The sequence below is a fragment of the Scyliorhinus canicula genome, chromosome 28 (genome assembly GCF_902713615.1).
Source record: "Scyliorhinus canicula chromosome 28, sScyCan1.1, whole genome shotgun sequence".
Taxonomy (NCBI): domain Eukaryota; kingdom Metazoa; phylum Chordata; class Chondrichthyes; order Carcharhiniformes; family Scyliorhinidae; genus Scyliorhinus; species Scyliorhinus canicula.
The window spans coordinates 15,247,232-15,275,058 of NC_052173.1; the positions used below are offsets into that span (position 1 = coordinate 15,247,232).

At 44.6% G+C, this 27,827-nt stretch overlaps 1 protein-coding gene across 5 annotated transcripts in view; it reads left to right on the plus strand.

The window, feature by feature from the left end:
• The first annotated feature begins 11,182 nt into the window (after positions 1-11,182).
• LOC119958116 (sodium channel protein type 8 subunit alpha-like) overlaps positions 11,183-27,827 on the plus strand; it is a 222,129-nt gene continuing 205,484 nt past the window's right edge. For all 5 annotated transcript variants that reach the window (XM_038786357.1, XM_038786356.1, XM_038786360.1 and 2 more), the window contains exons 1-3: positions 11,183-11,301; positions 22,558-22,647; positions 26,528-26,656. In XM_038786357.1, the coding sequence (XP_038642285.1) occupies positions 11,240-11,301; positions 22,558-22,647; positions 26,528-26,656 (281 nt within the window). In that variant the 5' untranslated portion in view covers positions 11,183-11,239. The remainder of the gene's footprint in view (positions 11,302-22,557; positions 22,648-26,527; positions 26,657-27,827) is intronic.

Sequence of the window (27,827 nt, forward strand, 5' to 3'; positions counted from 1 at the left end):
AGAGTCCTTGCGTTTTTATAGCACAGAAAGAGGCCCTTCAGGTCAGCACCAGCCTTCAAGCACCTACCTATTCTAATCCCATTTTCCAGCACTTGGTGCGTAGCCTTGTGTGCTGTGATCAAGCGCTCATCTAAATGCTTCTTCAATGTTGTGAGGGTTCCCGCCTCTCCCACCCTTTCAGGCAGCGAGTTCCAGATTCCCATCATCCTCTGGGTGAAAAGGTTTCCCTCAAATCCCCTCTAAACCTCCTGCCCCTTACCTTGAATCTATGCCCCCTGGTTATTGACCCCTCTACTGAGGGGAAAAGTTTATTCTTGTTCACCCTATCTATGCCCCTCATAATTTTCTCCACCTCGATCATGTTCCCCAACAGCCTTCTCTGCTCTACGGAGAACAACCCCGGCCTATCCAGCCTCTCTTCATAGCTGAAATGCTCCAGCCCAGGCAACATCCTGGTGAATCTCTTCGGCACCCTCTCGTTTGCCAATTTGCCTTTTGAAGGTGACTGTTGAATATGTGTCCACCACCTTAGCAGACAAACCCTTTCAGTGCGTTCAAGGTTTTCTCTCATGTAGCCTCTGGCAGCCATCTTAAATTTGTGTGAGCGACCCTTCAGCCACTGGAAGAGTTTTTCCTTTTTCACACAATTTAAGCTACTTCGTTTCACACGGCTAAGAAACCGCCTCGGAACCACCTCTGTGAACGATCCCAGCTTCCTTAGTTTATCTGCGTAACTGTAATCCCTCATCCTTCGATCCTTTCCGGTAAATCTTTCTGTAGCCCTGCCAAAGCCTTCACATCCTTCCTAAAGCAGTGCCCAGAATTGGATGCAAAGCTTGTGAAATGAAAGTCGCCAAAGTCCCCAGAGGCTGCTCTTGCCTTTGAGAAATGGCGAGTAGTGATTTAACCTGAGGGTCACCATTCCTCAGGCGAGGGGCAAGGTTCAAGTAGGTGGGGGCCTTCATGGATAACCTCAGCCGATACGGGAGTTAGACTATAAGATATAGGAGCAGAATTAGGCCACTCGGCCCATCGAGTCTGCTCCACCGTTCAATCATGGCTGATATTTTCTCATCCCCATTCTCCTGCCTTCTCCCCATAACCCCTGATCCCCTTATTAATCAAGAACCTATCTATCTCTGCCTTAAAGACACTCAGTGATTTGGCCTCCACAGCCTTCTGCGGCAAAGAGTTCCACAGATTCACCACCCTCTGGCTGAAGAAATTCCTCCTCATCTCTGTTTTAAAGGATCGTCCCTTTAGTCTGAGATGGTGTCCTCTGGTTCTAGTTTTTCCAACAAGTGGAAACATCCTCTCCACATCCACTCTATCCAGGCCTCGCAGTATCCTGTAAGTTTCAATAAGATCCCCCGTCATCCTTCTAAACTCTGAGCACAGACCCAGAGTCCTCACCCGTTCCTCAGACGACGAGCTCTTCATTCCAGGGATCATTCTTATGAACCTCCTCTGGACCCTTTCCATGGCCAGCACATCCTTCCTTAGATACAGGGCCCAAAACTGCTCACAATACTCCAAATGGGGCGTGACCATCGGCGTTGGCCTTGCTCTGCATCACAAACCAGCCGTCCTGCCAACTGAGCGAACCGGCTCTCCCCCAAAAGCTAGTGTTAGCATCAGCTTCATGCTCTGTCTCTGTGAGGCCTAGGATTTCCTTCCCCAAATGTATTCACGATTCATAAAATTTGTAAAGGTACATTACAAAACATTATAGAAAAGTCCAGTAAAATTCAACTCGTCTCCATACAGCATATGAAGCAATTCTTAGGTGTCAATGTACACGTGATATTGCCCATGTACATGCCCTGTCAGCCATACCTTTTCTTTTGCCAGAACATACTTTATTCATAAAGAACATTACAAACACTTTGAAGTGGCCGTCACACAAAATGTAATAATATTCGGGTTTTCTGCATACATTATCAAGCACTGTGAAGTGCTTCAATGCAGTCAGTGAACTGTTACATACCATCCATACTGCTTTATTAACCAGTCCTGCCACCTTCAAAGGCTTGTGTGCAGGTCTCGCTCTCCGTGTGCCCTCTTTATGCTTTTCACAGTAACTAATATTTGGGGGGAGGGCAAACCTCTAATATAGGTCGCGATTCGCCCCAAACATTTCTAAGCTAATTTGTGTCGGGTGTTTCAGGGAGTTTCCCGCCGGCTCTGCCGCTGATTGGGGGCACCTTGGGGGGCACCCATGCCAGGGGCTGGTTTAGCTCACTGGGCTAAATCGCTGGCTTTTAAAGCAGACCAAGCAGACCAGCAGCACGGTTCGATTCCCGTACCAGCCTCCCCGGACAGGCACCGGAATGTGGCGATTAGGGGCTTTTCACAGTGACTTTATTGAAGCCTACTCGTGACAATAAGCAATTTTCATTTCATTTCATTTCATTTCACTCTTTTCCTACGTGCCGGCCATGTCAGCCTCCACCATGGCCGACACGTAGATGAACCCCCCCCCTGCGTATGCACGGAGATAACGTCAGCAGCCGCTGATGCTCCCGCGCATGCGTGGACCCGAGCCGGCCGGCGGAGTCCCTTCGCCCCCGACTGGCGCAGCACCAAAGGCCTTCCATGCCGGCCGGCGGGGCGCCTACCACTCCGGGGCGGGCCTAGCCCCTAAAGGTGCGGAGGATTCCGTACTTTTGGGACGGACCGACGCCGGAGTGGTTCACGCCATTCCGTCCCGCCGGGACCTCCCGCCCCGCCAGGTACGGGAGAATCCCGCCCCAAGATTCAGATCAGAAAACTACCAGGGGCATTGCAAACATGTGCCCTATCGTACGTTATGCCCCCTCACTAACAGCCCTGTTCATGCTAACTTACATTGGCTTTCGATGTTTCAAATTTTGATTCTTATATTTAAATCCTCCTCCCTCCCCACCTTCAAAACCCCATGAATTCACTGGTCCTCTAACTCCAGGCTCCTTCTCTACTCCCACACTCCCTTTTGACCCATCATTGACAACCTTGTATTAAAATGCCTCATTCCCTGAATTCCTTTCATAAACTTGTAATCTTTTCATTATTGTCACAAGTAGGCTTACATTAACACTGCAATGCAGTTACTGTGAAAATCCCCTAGTCGCCACATTCCGGTGCCTGTTCGGGTCACAGAGGGAGAATTCAGAATGTCCAATTCACCCAACAGCACGTTTTTCGGGACTTGTGGGAGGAAACCGGAGCATCCGGAGGAAACCCACGCAGACACAGGGAGAACGTGCAGTCTCCGCACAGACAGTGACCCAAACCGAGAATCAAACCTGGGACCCTGGAGCTGTGAAGCAACAGTGCTAACCACTGTGCTACCGTGCCAGCTTTTCCTACCTTAAATGCTCAATTAATTTCCGGCTCAAATTCACATATGTTGGTGAATTTAAAAAAAAACTGGATTCATTGTCTCTCCCTACGAATATCCAAATTATTTTATGAAATAAGCTCCCAATATCCTCCTGAGAATGAAATCCTCACATTTGGATTGTAAAGATATTGTGGTGATGTTGTCTTGGTCCCTCGTATCCCTTTTTCTTCTAGTTTTATGGCTAGGAAAGAAAGAAACCAATCTGTAAAAGTTGTTTATTTTCCTGGCATCGCATTTCTTTTGCATGGCCAATTTCAGACTCGGGGAAGTATTTTTTGTATTCATTTATGGGATATGGGCATTGTTACACCACCCTGGGCTAGTGCACGGTCAATTCCAGCCCAACTTGACCTGGTGTCACAACACAAGTGAATTAACCAATAATTCTTGGAAACCTACCCAAAGTCTTTGGCCCTTGGCTGAATAATTACAGTCACCAGGTTTGTAAATGTAAACACAATTACTGCTTATTTATAACAAGAACTGTAATGAAATATGCAGCAAATACAACTGGTTCACTATTATCTAATTCCTAATCCCCCCCCCCCCGCCACCCCCCACACTTTAACTTGTCCCCCACCCTCTACACACACAAGCCAGACAAACACAGAGGGGTGGAAAGGGGTAAACATAATAAGTAAAAGGAAAATTAGTCTTTGTTTCAGATGGTGATTTCTAGAACACCTTCCTTCACAGCAAGCGTGCAGGTTAAAGTCTCTGTCCGCAGCCTGTAATGGTTTCCTCTGTCGATTCATTCATTCAGATTCCCTTCAGTTTCAGGAGTGCAGCACTCACAGCTTATATGGAGTGATATAATAGGTTCTGGTCTTTGTTTTCAGCCTGTAATGGTTTTCCTGCAGATAGATTAATTCAGGTACTCTGCAGGTTCGGAAATGCAGCACTCACAGACTTTCTTCAGAGAAACACGGAGGCGAGAGAGCGGCAGGACCTGGTCTCTGCCCTTCCAGGATCGAACTTAAACTCCTAGGGACTCTCAAAAGCATTCCACTGGGATAGGGTCCAATCACCACCCATTACCAGGTAGAGTACGTCCTTTTGGCCCATTCATTGGCCACTAGGCAGTCAATCAAGCCCCACGCCATCACTCCCTCTGGTGCTGACATGTCTGAAGCCTCCTGTCCAAACCAGCAGGAACTAGTATTCTTCCTGTAACTTCTAAATTCTGCTGCTTGACTCAAAGACACATGTCCATTAGTCACCCATGGATCAAAAATAATAACGACAAAATAAAAGGGGAAAGGAGGGAATAAACAGGAAGAACGCTTACAGTATCGCTGGCAAGGCCAGCATTGATTGCCCATCTCTAATCACCCTTGAACTGAGTGGCTTGCCCGGCCGTTTCAGAGGGCATTTGAGAGTCAATCAACACCATGGTCTGGGGTCACATGTAGGCCAGACCAGGTAATGACGGCAGATTTCCTTCCCTAAAGGACATCAGTGAACCAGATAGATGGGTTTTTACGGCAATTGACAATGGTTTCATGGTCATCATTAGACTTTTAATTCCAGATTTTTAGTTTGCACCATCTGCCATGGTGGGGTCGAGCCTGCGTCCAGAGAGCATTAGCCTGGGTTACTGTATTACTAGCCCAGTGACAAAAGCATTGCACCACTGCCTCCCCTGATGGTGTGACTTGTACTCTGTTCTGCACCTGTAGCAGACTGAGGATTTACTCCCAGAACCTGCACAGGCAATGCCTTGGGTTAAACCTCACTGTGAAAAACCTCACTTCATTCACAGCAACGAGAGGGAAACAATCTTTCAGCAGACCAGCCCTTTTCATTGCAGCCTATAGGCTGATGGGAGGATAATTGGCAAAGAATTGAGGGTTAGTTGCTCGTGCTGCCACTTTTTATTTTCAGGGTGTGGTGATCAGGGGCTGGTTTAGCACAGTAGGCTAAACAGCTGGCTTGCAATGCAGAACCAGGCCAACAGCGCAGGTTCAATTCCCGTCCCGGCCTCCCCAACAGATGCCGGAATATGGCGACTAGGGGCTTTTCACAGTAACTTCATTGAAGCCTACTTGTGACAATAAGCAATTATTATTATTATCTAGGTTCCTCCATACTTCCAGCTCCTTGCCCTCAAGGCTGATCATGTTTGAACCAAGATGAGATGCCTGATGTATGCTGTGTTTAATTATGTCCTCAACTGACGCTTATCGACACATCACTCCCTCCACCACCCATGTACAGTGGCAGCTGTGAGTACCATCTACAAGATGAACTGCAGTAACTCACCAAAGCTCCTTCAACAGCACCTTCCAAACCCACGGCCACTACCATCTAGAAGGACAAGAGCAGCAGATACCTGGGAACCCCACCACCTGGAGGTTCCCCTCCAAGTCACTCACCATCCTGACTGGGAAATATATCGGCCGTTCCTTCACTGTCGCTGGGTCAAAATTCTGGAGCTCCCTCCCTAACAGCACTGTGGGTGTACCTACACCACATGGACAGCGGATCAAGGAGGCAGCTCACCACCACCTTCTCAAGGGGCAATTCGGGAAGGGCAATAAATGCTGGCCTAACCGGCGACGCCCACATCCCGTAAATTAATTTTTAAAAACAAGAATCGCCGGGTGACCATGAGGATTGAGAATGCTGTCTGCTTTTTTTCATTCTTAGGATAGAATCAGATAATTCGCGCCAGACCAAGTATTAGACCCTTTCTGGACCGTTAAGTTGGAAGTAAACCATTGGGGAAGCCAGCCAGGAGCATGAGTAATATCGTCTGACTTGCACGATACGTGGTCGGTACTTTCTCAAAAGATCGTTTTGGGCATTTTGCCTCTTCACCATGGCTCCAGAAAGCTTGGCAAGGAGTGCCCATGCTCTCGACCATGGGAGCAAAGCACATATCTAATAAAGGCCACAATAACTGAGCTCAGAATGATGCATCAATGGTACACAGTTTATGAATAATTCATTAGCCTGTGATTTAAACCACTTGAAGCCAGATAGACTGTTTTAAGTAACAGGAAATTGTGAAAATTAACCTTTTTTTTCTCTCGGGCAGTGCAAGTCATATTTCAATCTTTATTCTCGGACAAGGTAGGGTAAGGACTGGTCTGTCAGCAGCTCTGTAATATGATGGGATACAGGTGTTTCTATAAGATTCAAAGCAAATTGTAATAAAAGTTACTGATTCCAAAAAGTCTGACTGTACAAGCTGAACCCTACATATTAAACGGTGAGATCACACTCATTAAATAAGTGAGGATGACCATTCATTCACAAATGATTTATTTTGTCTGTTTGCCAGACTCTCTCTCTTTCTTGCCACCTCTCTCAAAAGGTGCTGACTTATGCTGGGTGAAGTCATTGGACTTGCCAACTGCTCCCCCTGCACTGTGCCCCCCTCCTCCAGTACCTGGCCCACATCATCACTCTTTAGACCTTTAGAGTTGGTGAGCTGGGCAAAGAGACCTGGCCTGATCTTGTTCCAACATTCACATACATGCACTTTCCAGCAGCAAAGACCAGGCAATAATTGGGGACAGGAATCTTGTCCATTGGTGCCAATTGTCACGGTTCCACTGAGAGGAACTGATTGCGAACTGGCTGGGGATTCCAACCTGGAATCATTCTGGTTTACGTGATGGGGAACAGCAGTGAGCGATGTTACCAGCTGAACCGGTGGGAGAAGGATTTTAAAAGCAATCAAATCTAATCCCCCATTTTCCCACTCCAGACCATTCCACTCTGTCTTTTCCAGCTCTGCATTCAGATTGAAGGTGACCTTGAAAATCTCAGTCATTCAGCTTGGCTCACTGGGTGGCACTTCATCTCTGAAACACAATTGCCTATTCAAGTCCCTCTCCAGGCCTCGAGCACAGAATCAAAGCTGACGTGGCACTGAGGAGGTGAGACGCTGTCAGACACGTCGACTGTTGGATCAAGTACGAAGCCAATGCCCCCGTTAGCTTGTGGTCCAGATGGGCATTTACGAACCCATGGCACTATTTGAAAACAGCAGGGGGTTTGCGGGCCAGCCTTCCTCAACACCATCAAAACAGACTAATTGATCACCACTATTTCCTGGAGCTTGCAATGCGCAAATGGCTGCTGCATTCGCCTATAAAAATGCACTTCAGGGTCACTGTTGTGCATGCTAAAATGCAATAAAAATGCAAGTCTGTTCTCTGAGATTTGATGCCATTGATACCCTGCAATCCAGTTTATGCATCACCCATGATTTCTAGGCCGGAACCTGTAGCCCCCTTGTGAAAATCCATTGCATTAAATGCTAATTGAATCCTCTTGCGCATTGAGAGTGTAGTGCTATGTTGTGCGTTGGCTGTTCATGCGGAAACAAACGTCGCCTTCTCCTTTCCCTCCCAAGTAAATCTGAATTTATACGAGTGGTGAAACATCAGTGAAACCTTCATGCACAGTGAAGAAGTCAAACTGAAGGACCTATTGCCAAGATAATAGCAAAGTTGGGGAAACAGAGGAGAAAAGATGGCGCAAATTTAAAAAGTGGTTGTTAAGTCATGTTCAGTTTGGGCTTTGATGTTTTGTAGGTAGTCGAGAAGACTGAGGGTAGGCCAGAATTTGCAGTTATGACATCCTGGTAAAGAATGTGTAAGCGATGAGGATTGCAGCTGAGGAGGCTTTGTGTAAGGCTGTGCACAGGCATCTTAAGAAAGAAAATTGTTTAATAGCATTAATAAAGAGAAGAGTTAAGATGCTAGGTGAGAGAATGACTGTCTATCAAGTAACAAGCTTTTTTAACGTTGGATGGATTTGTCGCAATATTAGCTGACAAGATTGCTATTTATCATTATTCTATGTTTTACATACAAAATGGGATTGTGTCTAAAATTCAATGTTATTTGTTTGCTGAATGTAGCCCTTGTGGAAAGTTTATTTTACAACTGCCAGTCACCAGTGCCAACTGTCGCTCTCCTGGTTAACATTTCCTAACAGTAGAAAGTGCGTCTGACATTGCAAAGGGCAATTTGACATGCCATATTGTAATTTACTTTTTAATTGATCTGTATCATTGAAAAGTTAACATGTCCCATTGTAGTTTGGGTTGTCATGCTGTGCAAGAATAGCTGGAAAATGACACTTGGGAAAGATGTGTCCAAAAGGGATTTTTCTTTTTTGACATAAGGAAAATTGGCCAATATCTAACACACCCTTGTGTCTGTCAATGGCGGGTAATTTAAAAATAGGAGGTGAAGTGCTACCTCAGCACAGAGAAGGGCAGATGGTGAGTTCTTGGCCTGAAATTGAGGTTTTATTTACAGCTAATAAAATTTCAGTGAAAACCTTAATAACCGGCACTCTCTGCAATTCTGGGCATGAAAAGCATTTTGGGTGTTTGGATCTTACTTTAGAATTTCCGAGGCTTATCACTCTCAAATTTAGCTATCTGGTTGAAAATAGATAAATGGCCTCCTTCTGAACTGTATAGTGACAAGCCGATATCATGTTAAATATTATGCTCACTTACACCAGAGAGTTGATTGGGGGCAGTGTTGGTGATTGTGGGCAATACGGTTTTTAGACCCCAGTACCATAGGTTAGCCATCTTCTGCCCAGTTTAAAACTAGATGGGAGAGGGCATTTTTTTTTCTTCTTTTTAAAAAAAAGGCTGCGCAGAATTGAATCAGCTTTGATCACATGCAAGTGTAGAATGGCCTGCTGCCTATACGCGCAAATGCAAAAAAACGGTTCGCTATTGCACATGTGTCGCCAATCTTCCCAAGTGCAGCATTGGGAAAATGGACTCTCACTGTTTAGTGTGGTGTTCATCAAAATTATTGAGTGACTAGCCGCTCCTCCCTCCTGCCCACCCATCCCCTGAACCATAAATGGACTGACCAGTTCAGAGCTTGGCGAGTGGTCACCCTGAAGCACATCTGCAGATTCCAAGGTAACTAAAGCAATGCACATGAAGATGTAAGTAATTATATTGAAACCTCTTTAACTTCCCGTGGTATTATTTTGATGAACTACTGTACCAAGATGATAAAGGCTGCTGAACGAACACAATCGGGCTTCAATAAGAAAAAAATGTAATCTTTCCTTTGACCGCTTTCAGAAATACGTATTTGTCTTTGATGATAATAATAATAATCTTTATTATTGTCACAAGTAGGCTTACATTAACACTGCAATGAAGTTACTGTGAAAAGCCCCTAGTCGCCACATTCCGGCACCTGTTCGGATCACAGAGGGAGAATTCAGAATGTCCAATTCACCTAACAGCACGTCTTTCGGGACTTGTGGGAGGAAACCGGAGCACCCGGAGGAAACCCACGCAGACACGGGGAGAACGTGCAGACTCCACACAGAGTGACCCAGCGGGGAATCGAGCCTGGGGCCCTGGCGCTGTGAAGCAACAGTGCCAACCACTGTGCTACCCTGCCGCCATTTCAACCCACTTCCTCATTGGCGTGTGCCCATAGCATAAAAACCTCCCTGATTTGGCCCTAATTGGCACATTTAAGTCACTACTTATAAGATCGACTAGTTGTGGGAACCACAGATGCATGCTGGCACAGAAGTAAGGGTTTTGCGGAGATTCCAATGAGGTAAAGGAAGCTTTGCTCTGCATGTGCATTTCTGACCTTTAAGTGATTGATGCTGGCACAGATGTGTCTCAAAAGAGGCGTTCCATACTCCCCACCACGAAAATTCTGTGCACAAAAATATGACCAAAAAGAAATCTGAAAGAAAAAGGCAGTGAACCTTCAGCTTGTGGTGTTGAGTTGTTTTGCACAAAAATCCATGTAGAAATTAATCCTGTTCAATGCCACAAAGGTCCACTCATCTTTCTATCTAAATTTGGACTAATTGGTCTTCGTCAATGTGGAAATATTCATTTGTGCCCTTCGTAATACATCACGACTGTGCAATTACAAGGATTCAGCAGACCTTTATCAAGATAGTTGTTAGAGTTGATACCACAATTGTGTGCGTGTGAAGCCTTGACACAGAAGGTGCTCAACAATGGGAACAGATTGGCAGGAAGGGTGCTTGAAGCCAAGATATCAGACTCGTTTCAAAAAAGAAAGAGTGAGACAGAAAGATTAGTGTTCTGGAAGGAGAAGATCAAAAGTCTAGAAAGGTCTTTTTCACCCAAAACTATTTTGCAAAGTCAGGGGGATACTAGTCTGCTCTTGTTAGTGAATTTCCCCAAAAAATGTTTCCATCATTTGTATATTATCTTTGAATCTTTGCGTTGGACATAAAGTTGCTGATTGACAGTTAAGAAAATGATGGAACAATGAGCTTGAACATACAATTGTGGTACGAAACAAAATTGTTTTTTTCTTCTCCCTCTGTTTGAATTGATTCTGCTTGAGGAGCACCTGGACAACCTCTATGCATTGCTGCCACCTACGAGTTTCGTGTGTGTCCCTCTGCTCGTCCGATACGTTGCTCACTTAGCAGTTCAACAGCAGGGGTCTGCGATTCTCTTAACCTTTTCCATGTACAGAGCTAAAGCCTGTCTGGGTTCACTTCCAAGATCCCAGCTCCTGTGCATTAAGCCTTGAGAACTTGGTAGTGACTTGTTAAGCGATTCTCAATGCGAGCACCCTCATCACATTCATCCAAATGCTTCTTGCTTCCCTTTGAAAATGTCTTTTTGATGCAGCGCTTTGAAAGTGTCATGGAACTAGCCACTGGAAATGTTTCCTTCAACTTTCCCCAAGCTGTCTGTTGAAGTAACATTTACCAACTTTCCGACCGCATGAAAAATGTGTTGAACATTTATGTTTGCAATCTGTGTAACCATTTTCCCTCTTTTTCTCCTCACAGACCTTTATAGTACTAAACAGAGGAAAAGCTATCTTCCGATTTAGTGCCACACCTGCCATGTACATTTTAGGCCCTTTGAATCCACTGAGGAGATTCGCTATTAAAATTTTGATACATTCATATCCTTTTTAGTGTTTTATATGATGCTTTTATTTTGTGTTAGTGGGTAATAATCAGGCAGTTGTGAACATGCTATGTTGTGCTTTCCAACCTCTTTTCTTTTATATCTCAGCAAATTAAATGCAAAGTTAGGTTGCATGTAATTTGGTGCCAAGACAAAACTTGTGCTCATCGTACGGTAAGTATTGGTACGTCTAATCTCTTCTATCCAAATCAGGTGACCTGCAGATTTTGTTTGGTCATTTCTTTTGCATTACATATCAAACGGTTTTACGCTATATTGTGCTACTGTGTTTTTAGCATGTTATGTTTTAGTTGTGCATTTTAAATATTAATACAGTGACTGCACAATCTGATGACCGACCTGGGCAAATCTAATTGTGTTTCATATATGACGCGATGGCGGGAAGTAGAGAGGATGCATTATGACATTCCATGGCACAGGCTTTACACTTCATGACAGGCCGACATGATAACTTGAGTGGTTTTACCACTTGTGGCATGTAAATGATATCATGTGGCTTTTTGCAATGTAATTTATTTTGTACTGCACGTTGAAAATTAATTTAGCGGAGGTGAAAAGCATATTTAATGGTGTGCAGTATTGCTTTGTGGCTGGGATGCAGTGAAGCGCACAGCGCCGTGAGTGCCAATTAGTGTGTTGCATTGGCTGGGGCTGAGAATGGTTAAGGATTTGGTCAACCTCCTTTGAAAACAAATGCTCAGAAGAAAAGTAGTTTCAGTCTTTGAAACAGGATATCAGAGTTGGGTTGCTCTGGTCACTATGTGAAGCAGTACTGTAAATATATTCCAAATGAAAATATTTATGATTTTTCTACACACAGCAACCTAAGGAATTCTTCATGTCCAAAATGGCATCTCCATTAAATGTGAAAAGCTTTATGAATAATATGAACAGTAGGGCAATCATAGTTTATAATATAAAGGCATCTTTCAATGCACATTGTCCCCAACTTTGATTTTTTTTCAGTGCAGTCTTCCATATTTTGCCCTGATTCTTATAATAATAATTTAGAATAATCTTTATTGTCACAAGTAGGCTTACATTGCAATGAAGTTACTGTGAAAAGCCCCTAGTCGCCACACTCTGCCACCTGTTTGGGGACACAGAGGGAGAATTCAGAATGTCCAAATTATTAAACAGCACGTCTTTTGGGACTAGTGGGAGGAAACCGGAGCACCCGGAGGAAACCCACGTAGACACGGGGAGAACGTGCAGACTCCGCACAGACAGTGACCCAAGCCGGGAATCGAACCTGGGACCCTGGCGCTGTGAAGCAGCTGCAAAAGAATGTACTGCAGCCACAATCTCTTCACTCCTTTCTTGTTGAATCAAGTGAATTTCTGAAACATCTTGTGGCTGCTTTTGGAAAATGGTTCACTCTCTAGTCTGTCACATCATTCTGTGAAGGTGTAATCAGTGCAGGGAAAAAAAGCATCCCCCTTTCAATTGAACCACAGCAGAGCAAGTGGGCAGGCAGAATTGCAACTTGCTTATCACACACTGTGCGTCACTCCCACTTTGTTCAATTTGGGGAAAAGCCTCTTGCATGATCGAATCAGCACCAAAATGATTTGTCCTTCTTAATGAATCAAAGCACATTTAAAAAATTGTGCATCATTTACCTGCGTATAATTGTGTTGATTGGAGCAGAGGAGGCTCAGGGGAGATTTAATTGAGGCTTAGATCGAGGGGCTAGGAAGAATCTATTTTCCTTAGCGAAGAGCTAAATAATCAGAGGCATAGATTTAGAGTAATTGGAGAAGAATTAGAGGACGTTGATGATAATTCTTTTCACCCAGAGGATGGTGCAGATCTGGGATTGCCTGAAAGGGTAGCAGAGGCAGAATCCTTCATCACGGGCGGCACGGTAGCACAGTAGTTAGCACCGTTGCTTTGGAGCTCCAGGGTCCCAGGTTCGATTCTGCCTGTGCGGAGTCTGCACGTTCTCCCCGTGTCTGCGTGGGTTTCCTCCGGGTGCTCCGGTTTCCTCCCACAGTCCAAAGATGTGCAGGTTAGGTGGATTGGCCATGCTAAATTGCTCTTAGTGTCCAAAAAAAAAGTTATATAGGGTTACTGGATTATGGGGATAGGGTGGAAGTATAGGGATAAGTGGGGTGCTCTTTCCAAGGGCCGGTGTAGACTCAATGGGCTGAATGGCCTCCTTCTGCACAGTAAATTTTATGATTCTATGACATGATTCTATGATCACATTTAAAAAGTGCTTCGACAGGTACTTTCAGTGTCAGAACCAACGAGACTATGGGCCAAGAGATAGAAAGTTTAATTAGGCTGGATAGCTCTTTTTTTCTGCCCAGGACTGACAAAGTAGGCTGCATCGCCTCTTTTTGTACTGTAAATATCTATGATTCTCTGTTTCTAATGTTCAAAGAACACTTTTGAATTTATCTAAACATTTTGCAAGCATCTGGGTCACTCTTGTCCAACATGCTTTGCTTAATATTAAGATTCTGGGAAGAGGGAAGATGATTTCCTCTGTGCCCCCGAATACAAACTCAAATGTGTTCATCGTAAATAGATTGACCATTCTGTTACCCATAATAGATAGATGAAGTCTTTCCTCATAGTTGGCACCTAGCAGATTTTCTTTCATTCAAGTAGATCCCGGTTGATACAGAAATAAATGATACTTTGTGTTTAGAAGAGTGTAAAATGTGTGCAATATATTTCAATTTGCAAACTATCAGTCATCCATAGGCTAAGAGCAGACGTTTAACAAAGTCCGGTTTCCTCCCACAGTCCAATGATGTGTAGGTTAGGTGGATTGGCCATCTAAATTGCCCCTTAGTGTCCAAAATGTTAGGTGGCTTTACTGGGATACGGGGATAGGGTAGAGGTTTAAGTAGGTTGCTCTTTCCCAGGGCCAGTGCAGACTCGATGGACTGAATGGCCTCCTTCACCACTGTTAATTCTACGATTAGCTTTTACACGAGTTAATCACATTAACAATGGTCAGAAGCTTGGGTCCAACATTCTTTGTCCGAGCTTGCGATAGTAGATTTTCAACTTAAGTCAGCATTTAATGTATTTTTCACACAACTTTATTTGTCAAAATGGATGGCATATCGTTCTTAAATATTTTCATAGTCCATTTTTGATGCACTGGAACTATTTTTCACACCAAAATTTGATTCGAAGAGAATATTCAATGTGCTAACATTCAAAATTAACTGACTTTTTTAGAAGTAGAATGGGAATGCATAGGATCTAAAAATGATGAAGTCTCTCTGGACAGTCTCAAAGTGTAAAAAAATGCCCTTCTTTCTCTTTTATACCAATTTTAACTACAATCCCTGCCAATCATCTATCCAGTTCCTCCATGAATTTGTTGATACCATTTTTGGTTACTTCCCAGAAAGACAGTGGAGGCAAGTCGGATCTCATACTCCATCCAATTTTCCAACTCCATTGGCTCGGTAGATTTGTCTATTAGTTCTTCCTTTTTGTTTGAAATGGTTATGGCGACTTGAGCCAAGGAATCATTCAGTGACTGGGAACCTCTATACCAGGCTGCTTCCAGTGTTCACTTTGGCTGACCCAGGAATGTTTGGAATTCACTTATCGGGATTTTGACTTGAAAAGAAAATGTTGTGTTTTATTGTTCTTGATTCAAGTACAAGATTGTTACAGTCCGTAGGAGAGAGAACATGTAGATATGGGACACATTTATCTTAGTCTTGATGCTCAGACAGTCCCTGGGCTGATAACAATTCTTTCAATGTAGCAAGTACTCCAGCCAGCTGTTGAAATAATCCATTCTTTGATCTCCTTGTACTCAAAGTATTTTTAGCCAAGTAATGGCCTTAACCCTTGGAACCAGTCAACTGCCTGTCACTTGATCCCATCAAGGCAGTGCAGCAGGGTAGCATTGTGGATAGCACAATTGCTTCACAGTTCCAGGGTCCCAGGTTCGATTCCAGCTTGTGTCACTGTCTGTGCGGATTCTGCACATCCTCCCTGTCTGTGCGTGGGTTTCCTCCGGGTGCTCCGGTTTCCTCCCACAGTCCAAAGATGTGCAGGTTAGGTAGATTGGCCATTCTAAATTGCCCTTAGTGTACAAAATTTCCCTTAGTGTTGGGTGGGGTTACTGGGTTATGGGGATAGGGTGGAGGTGTTGACCTTGGGTAGGGTGCTCTTTCCAAGAGCCGGTGCAGACTCGATGGGCCGAGTGGCCTCCTTCTGCACTGTAAATTCTATGAAATGTGCTTGTTCACTTTTCCAGAAAGCACCTGAATTTGTGTTTTCTGAAGGAGTGACAACTGTTTATCTGGAGATTCAGCAAGTAGATAGATTTGAGGACCAAATAATTGCACAGGCGAACTTGGGGCCTCCTCCCGAATTTCAATATCTTGAACAATCTGTCATGCTCGCAATTCCCTGTTGTGGAATATGAAACTCTTTCAAATTGTCCAACTTCCACGTCAGTGGTGCCAAGGTAGACAGGCTAGAATAAAAATTAACTTATCATTCTAAAAGCCAAAGTGATTAGGTCTCTGCGCCTTTCACAGGATCATCAGGGCACACTGATGATTTGAAATTCAGATAGATTAGATCCCACCTTTGTCATGAAATGTTCCTGATTTTCCATCCATTTAAATGAAAGGAAATGGGGAGGGTTTCTTTGCAGATAAAGGGGTCCGACCTGCCCCATTTTCTGTCACTCGAATCTGGGCAATCCTGGGTGCAAACCCAGAAAAATCTCCCTTATACATCCTTGTTTATTATTCGTCTTATCCCTGAAACAAAGGTGTTAAAAAAAAGACCAATTTAACCTTTTGAGGTTTGGTAACAGGTCATCCAATAATGAACATCAGCAATGCGTTGCAAATTTGTATTGGCCCGTCAGCATATTACTTTAGGCTGAGGCAGGCTTGGCGAGGTTTCAGTCAGGAATAATTTGAGGTTGCCTTGTGAACAGCGAGACAAGTGAATAGTTAGTGGGGCTTTGTGCCGAGGAGCAAGTGAGCAGTTTGCCACAATGAAAGGGTGGGTGGCGACGGATATTCAGCACAGAAGGTACACCACCTTCTCTCGCTGTTACCCCTGGCCAATTGTATACCTCACCAAAGTCTGGTGCTTGGGCCTTGTGTAGTAGAACATGAGGAGACTCCAGTGTGTGTGTGTTGGGGGGGGGGGGGGGGGGGGGGGGGGGGGGGGGGGGGGAGGGGGGGGGGGGGGGCGATGGTCACCACACAGGCCGCAAAAGCCTCTGGGATAGTTTTCTAACTGGACCATGAAGGTTTGTCCTGCCTTGTAGGTTTTGTGCCATGGGGACCGTTGAGACCCTTCCAGCCAGCCTCTCAGAAAAGAGCCACTATATTCAATGTACAGCTTCATTAATGAGGCACCTCAGGCAGACTGTACACTCAGCTACATAAACCTCAACAAGATCCAGAGCCTGTATCCCAAAGCCCAACTCGATCAGTCTGCGTTTAAACATCATCACATGATTTTAAATCTCTGTTTCACATGCAGTTCATTGTGCGTGAAGGGTTTTGCGATGTTTCTAAAACATCAATTATAGAACCACGCACCCCCGCCGTACGCTTCATACATTTTCTTCTGATTTTCAATATCCTCTCTATTTCCTTCCCAATTAGATAATGACGGATTGCAAGATATATCGTAAAAATAAAATCATTTTACATTTTCAGCATCAGAGAATGTGTGCCTAGCCATGAAAGACTGACATTATTGCCACAGGTATAGTCACTCTGGGCTGTGCTTCCAGAAGTGACACCTATTGTTATTTGTGCAAAGTTTGTGATGGCACAGGATTGCCACTGGCATGAGTGCCAACTTGGCTGACCGACCCAATAGTGGGCATTGATGAGGTTCCAGAATCCCTCCATCATGGTCGTCTAATACCCCCACCCCCCCCGATGTACCAACTTGGCATTTAAATGTGAGTAGAGATTGGTGCATCATGGCATAGCTAAAGTAATTTTATTACATTGCAATCTACACTGTCCAAAAGACAGAAATTAATGTGCTTGTTTCCATTATACTCCAGAAATGCCAATTTAGCCGTGGCACAGGCTACACCCAATACTTTCGGATGTTGGTTCCACTGCCAAATTTGGGAGGCCCGTTTTTAATTTCGCAGATGTCAAAAACAGGGGTCAGTCACTTCAGATGTGTACATTCGAGGTTTAAGACTTCTTGACGGGCTACCCCGATGGACAGGCCAGCACTGGATTTACCCCGCCCATTGGATCTTCAACACCTTCCCCCCCCCCCCCCCCCCCCAAATCCCACTCAAAGCTACCAACTCAAGTTTCAAAAGCCCATATTGCGAGATAGGAGGAGCATTAGCACTCCTCTGGCTCCACGGGAACCACAGTTGCACCCCACCCCCCACCTCGCCCCATTTTAGGCCCTTCCATTCCTCCAGCATGGGACTCCAGCAAGGTGGACAGCACAATATTGAAAATTTTACTCGATTGTGACTCAAGTGGAGGCATATAGCCCCAGCAGTTCCAGACTGGGCCCAGAGTAATTATCAGTGTTAATGCCCTGCTTGCAAGATTTATTTTGTTGTTGCACATATCTGCTTTCCTTCATGTCCATATGCACCTGTGCTCCTATTACGCAATATTATTCATTCCTCGCATTTTGGACTTGCTTTTAAATTGTGCGTGATTTCCTTAATTGCTGCCAGATCCTGTGGTTTGTGGAGGAAGCATTGATCTTGTCCAATAAATTGCCACTTTTACCCGAGATTGTGATCCCCACCAAATGCTCCTCTACCATTGCTCAGTTCTGGTGTTTATTTGCACTTGGAAAGCCTTGTTTTGAGAAGAGATTTTTTTTGCTACTGGAATTCACTGCAATGACTACGCAGTGCTCAGCTGAAGTACCAAAATATTTGATAATTCTGAATCTGAAATAAAAACAAGAAAATGCTGGATAAACTCAGCAGGTCTGGCAGCATCTGTGGAGACAGAAACCGAGTTAACGTTTCTAGCTCTAACGTACGGCTTTTCTTCAGAGCTGAAGAAGCATAGCAATGTAAAGAATGATTAGACTGGTTAAGTAGCCCGTTAGTTCTTGAAGGAACATGCTTATTTTTCACTGCCGCTAATACAATGGCAATCTCACGAATTGCGTGTTAGAAAGTCAATGCTTGAGGTTTTGCTGATAATTGTTTCGTTTGAAAGGGAAAATATGGCTTTCTTTCGGTTTTCGTGCAAATGCATTTTGGTTATTCAATGCGTCAAACTGATTAGTTCCAGCATGGTTCCCAATTGACGGCAGTTGTCAATAACCTTTTGTTGTTCTGGATAGAGCTATTTTTGCAGCCACTTCATTCAGCTGGCGGGGGCGGAGTGGGGGGTGGGGGTGGCGGGGGCGTTGCGGGTGGGTGGTGGGAGGGGGGGGTGTTGGTTATGAATTCTCCTCATGCTGCGCAATCGTTCTTGCCACCCGGTCCTTTATCTTCTGCTCTGATGGCCTGGGCATCCCGCAGCATGCATGAACACCTCACCACGGCTTGCAAAGGCTCAAAGACCATTCAGAAACTGTTGTCCCCCGCCAAGACAGTTGCCCGCACAGTCACCACAAACATTCCGCAAATTTGCGCAAAAGTTCACAGGCTGCTGTCCTCATTCATGTTTGCATATGGGTTTGAAAAAAAATTGTTCTGATTACTGAGTTATTTTTACATCAACGAGGCTGTGTATTCACCAAAGCGGAGAGGATCAAGCAGGGAAAACAGAAGGTCAGGTCAAGCTGAGGCACTGAATTCTTATCGGCCACCACCGCTGTTGTCACATTTTACTCATGACCAGATATGCCTCCTGGGTTGGCACAGGTCTCCCTGCCAAATCCAAGACAAAATGCATTCCCTTTAGCCGTTAGACTGCTAATGCTGTCTTTTGACTGTATTGAGCAACCTCTCAAATGGCCAGCAAGGCTCCCCAACAGAGGGAGCAAGAGAACATGATTTAGTTACAACACTAAGTGACAGTATACTCCTGATGCACGAGCTGCCCTGAATTGGTGCAATCGACTGAAATATGCCCCCAGCAACCCTAAAATTCAGAGGCAATTTCAGGTAAACCTCTGCACAATTTGAATCTGGTGGGAAGCCTATCTCGAGTCTGCGGCACAAAAGAACGGTTTTCAGTACGACGCAGAAACAGAAATATTTGGAATTGTTTGAAAAAAAAGTGCAGGCGAGCTTACGGCACTTGGTGCAGCGAGCAAAGCAAGAAGTGATTCCAAGGGCAGAAGCAGAAAGTGGAACCGAGAGCCAAAGCCAATATGCCTGCCGCCAACCAGCCACGCCAAGCTCGCAAGCAATCAGCCAAGCTGGCTGGCAGCCCGCATCCAATCAGCAGCAAGCAAATGGGTCAGCTGGTCACCTGCCGCCATGAGCAAAATGGTCACTGGGCACAGCGCCAATTACTGACATGCAATAAAGCAACTTTTGTGTGACATTACCTCACAGATTGGTTTACGCAAATATGTGTTGTCGAACCAGGCACTCGATGCTGTCGAGTTAATCCTCTCGTATGCCTTTAATACCATCTAATTTAAATAGAAAAATCTGATTGACATTGAGTTTTGGGAACTGAAAGCTGTACTTCCTTCTATCACTCCAGCTGTGAGTTCCACACATGACAACCATGTACTTGTACTTGCTACGATTTGACAAACAGACAAGCCACAAATGCTGGAAATGCACATTGGGGCCTATCGGCATCTGAACAAGAAAGGTTAACCTTTTGGGTGTAACTCTTCGCCAGAACAGGTTTTTTTTGTGGTGAATTTTGTACTCTAAGCGGGGCGGGGGATGATTTTCTGTTGGCCTTCGGAACCGTTTCTCATGTTGGGGGCATCTCATATTAGGGTCAAGGTCTCCCTAGCCAGGTCAAAACACAGGTTAAATGTGAAGCCAAGCTCTGTGTGTGTGATCCGCCTCACCAGCATAATTGGGAGCTCCTACTGCAGAAAAGCACCCCTGGTTGCAGTTGGCGTGACATTTCCTGTCTCTCATACCCAGCCATCCAGTAGTCCCTTTGAACGAGGCTGCCGATTAATGGCGTGGTAGGCGCAGGTTTGACCCATGGACTTGCTCCCGTGAGGAACTCGTCCGTGACTACCCAAGCTCATTTTAGCTGGGATCTTCACAGCCAGGAGGAGAATTTTATCCCATCGAGTTGGATCGATTCCTCGGAAATAATTTGAATTCAGTTTCCCCATTCAAAGGCAACACGGAGCATTTTCTCTTTTGGATTCCCAATGGTTGCACCAAGACGTTCCATGTCAGGGTAACGCAGCTTGATGCAGAGTATAGTGCCTGAGGCTCAACCTGAACCTCCAATGAGCACAAAGTGTGACACATTTTCATTGCCTCCACCAAGCCGTTCTTCCAGTGCGATTGACAATTGAGTGCAGAATTAGGAGCTGTTTTGCCCTGTCCGTGTTGAGCTGGATCGAAATGGGCCCGGACTCATTTTGCACAGGATCTTCGCAGCCAGTATTTAGAGGAGACTTTCACACCATTGGGGTGGGTTATGTAGCAAGACAAATTGCTTGCAAATAATCGAGGGGCTTCGATTGTGAATTAAACCATCCAGCAATTATCTGCATTGACATGTCAACCCTGAAAACTAGGGGTAGTCGGAATTAAGCCAGAAAAAGAACTCATAGAACAAAATTGTAATTTAGAATACAGACTGACATCCATGATTCAATTATTTCAATCATCAAAGAAGTAATATAGTGTGGATTTGCCCCCACTTCTGATGATGGACCCCATGAGGTCCAATGTTCTTTTTTATTCAGAAGCGGACTGGCCTGCTGTGAATTTCCAGCATTTTATGTTTTAATCTGTGTCTGAGTGTTCCTTCCCACCACCCCCCCCAATGATGGAACAAACAGGAGTTGATTTGAATGGATGACAGGAATCCAGTTTCATTTTGATTTCATTATGAACCAAATAGTCGTCTCGGCATTAGTCATCCGAATGATGTACATTCTCTGCCACTTGCAGCACAGTCACATGTTCTATCCTCTTATATTAAGTTGCCATTACCCCTCTCACCAGCCCACACTGTTTGTGTGAAAGCTGTGATTACAGTATTCTGCTGCTGATAGCCAGTGCGTCCATGCATTTTTATGTCGCCTCATCCATTTTGATAAGCGATCATATTTGTTTCGGTGTGCTGTCCATTCTCAGAATGCTGCGCACATGGAATACTCCTTAGAAGCTCAGCAAAACAGGAACAAGGGGGACAAAAATGGTGTGCATAGTGGAGATCTTGTAAGAGACCTGGAGGACGGGGTGGCACGCTGACGCAATGGCTAGCACTGCTGCCTCACGGCGCTGAGGACTCGGGTTCGATCCCAGCCCTGGGTCACTGTCCGCGTGGAGTTTGCACATTCTCCCCGTGATTGTGTGGGTTTCACCCCCACAACCCAGGGTCGGTGGATTGGCCACGCTAAATTGCCCCTTAATTGGAAAAAATAATTGTTTACTCTAAATTTATATTAAAAAAATTAAAAGTGAAGAAAACTGGAGGCCTGAAGCCAAAGGGCAGGTTAGAACAGTGATTGGGACGGGGTCAGGTTTCAATTGTTTTGCTTCCCTTTGCCGATGGAATTTAATTGAAAACTAGAATAACCAATTTCATCATATCATCAAACACAGAAGTGAGTGGAAAAATTGATGGTCTATTTTTCGATTAATCAACTTGGCTGTTTGTGCATCTTTTTTCTTTTGGCGCTTTCCAAACAGCCCACTCAAACACAGAACTCTGCGGCCCAAAACCAGCCCATGGATGCCACAGTGAGTTCCCACGTTAGCTATCTGAATGCTGCACGTTCTTTGCCGTTAACCATGTAGCCATGGTAACGCCACCTTGCCCCAGCCTGCCCATCAATCCTATTGAGTCCCACTGATCTAAGGTCAACATATTCAGTCCGATTTCTGATGAGGTGCTGGCACCTCTGGCTTAAGCAGAGGGTCAGGGGTTCTACACATCGTAAAGGATCTCTGTAGTGCAAGTTAAGGCTAGGTTTTGTACCATCCAGTTAGCAGTGTGTTCCACTGTGTTATTCAGCCCGACTGATGGGAATGTAGAACCTAGGTAGAAATCAGAGAAGGTGCGACATCATGAAAATGAAAATCCAGTGTATTTGCAAATATTGTGCTAACTATTATTAAGCACTAAGAATAATTATGATTTCCTTAACTCCAATCTACAGTGTTCAGCGTGGTTATTATGGCCACTATTTTGACCAACTGTGTATTCATGACTTTTAGTAAACCCCCAGACTGGTCTAAGCAGGTGGAGTAAGTATCTCTTTTCTTTATTTCCTCTGAATGAATATTTATTTTTTGTTTAACTTATCTAAATGTGCTGTGCATGACGATGAACACTTTGCATTGAGAAGACACGGAAAGGTGATGGACCCTCCCAGTGTACTCCGCCAGTGAGGAAGGTTTGGCCAAAATGTGAAAAGTGAACTGTCAAGTCATACCTCACAAGTGGAATAAAATGGATGCTCCACTAGTTCTGCCTTGTGTCTTTGGTTTATACAACAGATGTGGAAATAATGTCATTTTTTAAAAACAATATTTCGGATTGGGATTGCTGAAAGTGCAGAGGGTCAAGTTTAATAAGTACCTTCCGCGTCATGCAAACTGGCTGGCCTCGTGCTAGACGTGACTTCTGTCCACCTTGAAAACCTTAAGTCGAGGATTGAGTTGGATTCTTGAACCGCCATGGCACAGGAAGTCTTGTGGCGCAGCGGGTAGCGTCCCTGCCTCTGAGCCCAGAAGCTCTGGGTTCGAGTCCCATCCCAGGACTTGATGGCCGAGGAAGGTGCGTTCATAACGCAGCCAAACCGATTGAGTGTCAACCTGTAAATCCTTCCAAACACGCCGATGGCTGGTGGTAAGAGCAGGAGAGACTCCTGATCAGCCAGACTTGATGTGGAGTGGCACCTCTCAAGCTATAAGCCCCTGGCGACAGACTAGTGACTTGTTCCAGTAATTACAAGCTATGGAAACAGACAAAAGTCTGCCTTAGTGCAACCACTAGGTGTGGGAAGAGAATTGGAATGGGACCACCAGGGCATAAAATGCTGTTGTTTCCATGGCCACAGTCAGACAATTGGGCTGCATGTTGGGCTCTAGGTTGGGGGCAGCATGGTAGCATAATGGCTAGCACAGCTGCTTCACAGCTCCAGGGTCCCAGGTTCGATTCCCGGCTTGGGTCACTGTCTGCACGTTCTCCCCGTGTCTACGCGAGCTTCCGCCGGGTGATCCAGTTTCCCCCCTCAGTCCAAAGATGTGCAGGTTAGATAAATTGCCCTTTGTGACCAAAAAGTTTCGGTGGGGTTACTGGGTTAGGGTGGAGGCATGGGTTACTGGGTTCGGGTGGAGGCGTGAGACGCTCTTTACAAGGGCCGGTGCAGACTCGATGGGCCGAATGGCCTCCTTCTGCACTGTAAATTCTGTGATAGGTAAAGACAGACAATATGACATTTGTCACGAGCTCTTGTCCCAGAAAGCAACCATTCCACTGCAAATTAAATTTTATGGGGAGGGGGGGTCAAGTAATTCGAACTGCCATGATATGACGATTGTGAACACTGGAATTTGGTTGACCTGTTGCCTTTTTATATTTCCTGTTGTATAAAAATAACTTGCATGGATTTCCTCAGTTACAATCTTGCAGTGCGCACATGCGATTCAGAATAAACTGCAAGTATAGTCGTCATGAATGGTACAATAACCTGGCATGACGGATAAATATGAGTAAAATAGTTAACCACAAACCATAAAGAATGAGAGAGTGAATTGAATGACTTAATAGCATAACATAAGCCCCCAAAAAATCCCATTTATCCTGAAAAATGCATAAGACCCACTTTGAATTTGCACATTAGCTCACAGATTATCACGTTTAATAGAAATCAAAGAACTAGACTGAAGCACGATTTATGAACTGGGCTTTCTAAAATACTGTGTCTAACTAGTCTTAGCTGTGACATGCTAATGGCAGTAACTCATGCAATGCAAAAATTTGCAAATGCAGTCCTTACTTAGGAATCTATGATCTCCAGAAACCCGAGTACCATAGTTATTCGTTACGGCTGCAAGGGATTGAGTTTTGCAGGAGCCCTTCCATATAGACAGAAAGTGAAATTAATTATCCTTATGTGATTAACCATGTTAATTAGCTTGGTTTCCCCCAAGTTCCCCCAGCCCCCATGCCCCCACCATACTTCAGGTTATTTAAAACTGTAGGGAACTGAGGGGTGTTCATTTTCAGAGTGTAGACACAACTTATCTGATGGCTTGAGGTTCAAGTACCATCCCGTACTGGACTGAACCAAGTACCACAAACCCACAGACAAGTTATGATACAGAAAGGAGCCATTCAGCCCATGGTGCCTGTACTGGCTGAAAAGATGAGCCACCCGTTCTAATCCCAATGTCCAGCACCTGGTCTGTGGCTTTGCAGGTTCCAGCACTTCAGATACAAGTTCAGCTACCTTTCAGCCTCAACCATCACCTTGGGCAGTCAATTCCAAACACCCATCACCCTTTGGGTGAAGAAAATTTTCCTCGTGCCCCCTCTAATCCTTCTACCAACCGCCTTAAATCTATGTCTCCTGGTGATTGGCCCCTTAGCTAGGGGAAAACAAGTCTTTCCTGTCTCCTCTATCTAGGCCCCTCATCATTTTACACACCTCAATCAGGTCACCCTCTGTTCTAAGGAAAATAACCTGAGCCTACCCAATCTCTCCTCACAGCTGCAGTTTTCAATCCCTGGCAACATTCTTGTAAATCTCCTCTGCACGGTCTCCATAGCAATTATGTCCTTCCTGTAATGTGGTGACCAGAACTGCACACAAAACTCCAGCTGTGGCCTAACCAGTGTTTGATACAGTTCCAGCGTTACATCCCTGCTTTTGTATTCGATACCTCGCCAAATAAAGCGAAGCATACCATACGCTTTCTTGGCCACTTGTCCTGTCACCTTCAAGGACCTGTGGACGTGTACGCTAAGGTCTTTCACTTCCCCAACCCCTCAAAAGCTTCCTGTTTATTGCGCATTCCTTTCCTTGCTTGTCCTCCCAAAATGCATTACCTCAAACTTCTCCGGATTGAATTCCATTGGCCACTTACCTGCCCACTCAACTAAACCATTGATATCATTCTGGAGTTGACAGCTATCCTCTTCACTATTAACTACACGGCCGATTGTTGTGGCATCTGCAAATTTCCCAATCTTGTCACCCATGTTTAAGTCCAAACATTAATATATTGCAACAAATATCAGATTCAATCTCTACCTTGTGCTGAGATAGCTGATCTTAGCCGGAATGATTGGGGCATCACAGGTCCCTTGACTTGGGTAAGGTTAAACAAAGAATAATACAGGAACAGGCCCTTCAGCCCTCCAAGCTTGTACTGGTCACGATACCACCTATGGCCAAAGCCCTAACAATTCAATCAGTATCTCTGATCCTGAACACTATTCAGTGTTTGAAGATACACCTCAGGTTTATGCATAAAGACTGCTTATTTGCATTGGAGGGAAATAAGAGAGCCCCTGGGAGCTACCCCAGAATGTGTAGGGAGAATATCGAGAAGGATTTAGACATACACGTGGTTTAACCTTCTTCGGGGTTCAACAGTTCCTGGCAAGAGCAGGACATGGAATGATTACTGCCGATAAAGATCATGATTCATGATATCTGGTGACAAGTCAACCTGTATTCATTTGGAAATGGCATTAACTTCTACAACGCATTCAGTGAACCTCCTCAAGCACTTGTCCTTAGCCACGGTTTGATTCTAACCTTTGAAAGGTCTGCAGAAGTTAGGAGCAGTACTTTAGAAGGTGCCCATTGCATATCCTCGTGCGTAGTTTTCATTTTATATTTTCCAAGTGGGTTTAAAATGTTTCTATGATCGAACTTAACCCCAAAGCAGCAAATGATGACTGTTATTGCTGACGTTCTGGCGACGTTCTGACATTACACGATCTGAGCAATGTACACTCAGTAGCCAGTCTCAAAGTGTAAAGAGAAACCCTATTCTTGTGCTTGAAGAGTATTGTCCATTTCCCTATTCAATTTGCTACCTCACTGGACAGTCTGATCCACATATTCATCATCCTTTGTGAATAAATATGGTTTTGTTTCTTTACCCACAGATACACATTTACCGGCATTTATACATTTGAATCTCTTGTGAAAATGATTGCAAGAGGATTCTGCATAGATAGCTTTACATTTCTACGAGATCCATGGAATTGGTTGGATTTCAGTGTAATAATGATGGCGTAAGTAATTTCTAATCTCGTTTGTGATTCAGAAAATATTGATAATTTAGTGACTCCTACATAGGTCAAATTTGACATTGTAATCTGCATGACCCATTGTCGGTTTCAATTAATAGTCAATGAAGATATTTATTTATTCAAATGTTGAATATACTAATTACTTTCAGTAACATTAGAAAATTTCCAAATGTTGAAGTCAGCATGAAAACGTTTGCTATGTCTCCAGTTGAAGAGTTGACGAGTAGACATGTCCAAAGGTTGCTGAGATGGCAGTTAAGCCTTTTTAAAGCTGACTGATGCTCGGTGTTATATGGATCTAATTTTACCCAACAGGATTTCTGTTGAACTAAACTGGACTTAGAGATGGTCAGGAAGATGTGAAGGTTACAATATTTCATCCAAATTATTAAAGGTGTTTCGCAAACTGGTAACCTGCACAGTTGCAGTCATTCCAGGAGTATTGTGGTCTTGCCGATCCTGTGAGTTGACAGGTGACATGCAACATTATTTGTTTGCTCTTTTACCTCTCAGTGTCCCGTTGCTTTATGTTGCGTTTATCTGACTCTGACTCAGCAAATTCATCCACCTGAACCCCCGAAAATGCAGATTGCGAAACACCTTTTGTGAACAGAAAATGAACTGTTGATGCCGCCTCGTTCCGACATCCGCCATTGCACAGATAATTGTGTAAGCAGTGTTTAAGTCAAAAGAATTGTTAACCCTTTGAGAGCTGATCTGGAATATTGCACCATGCACCGCCTTTAATGTGTCCTTTGTCCACAATGATGAAATCTGTTTCACAAAGAGGATCAAAAATTAATTTGGGACATAAATACGCATTTATCATGGAATGGGTAACACAAGAATAGGCAGGACAACTTGTATTTGATGCCAATATCCAGTTTCTGCTGCATCTTGCAGAGACCTAGTTCAAGGATATTTCAGTGATTGAAATGAAATGAAATGAAAATCGCTTATTGTCACGAGTAGACTTCAATGAAGTTACTGTGAAGAGCCCCTAGTCGCCACGTTCCGGCGCCTGTTCGGGGAGGCTGTTACAGGAATCAAACCGTGCTGCTGGCCTGCTTGGTCTGCTTTGAAAGCCAGCGATTTAGCCCAGTGTGCTAAACAGCCCCTGACCCTAAGGGAGGGCATTGGTCTGAAGAACAGA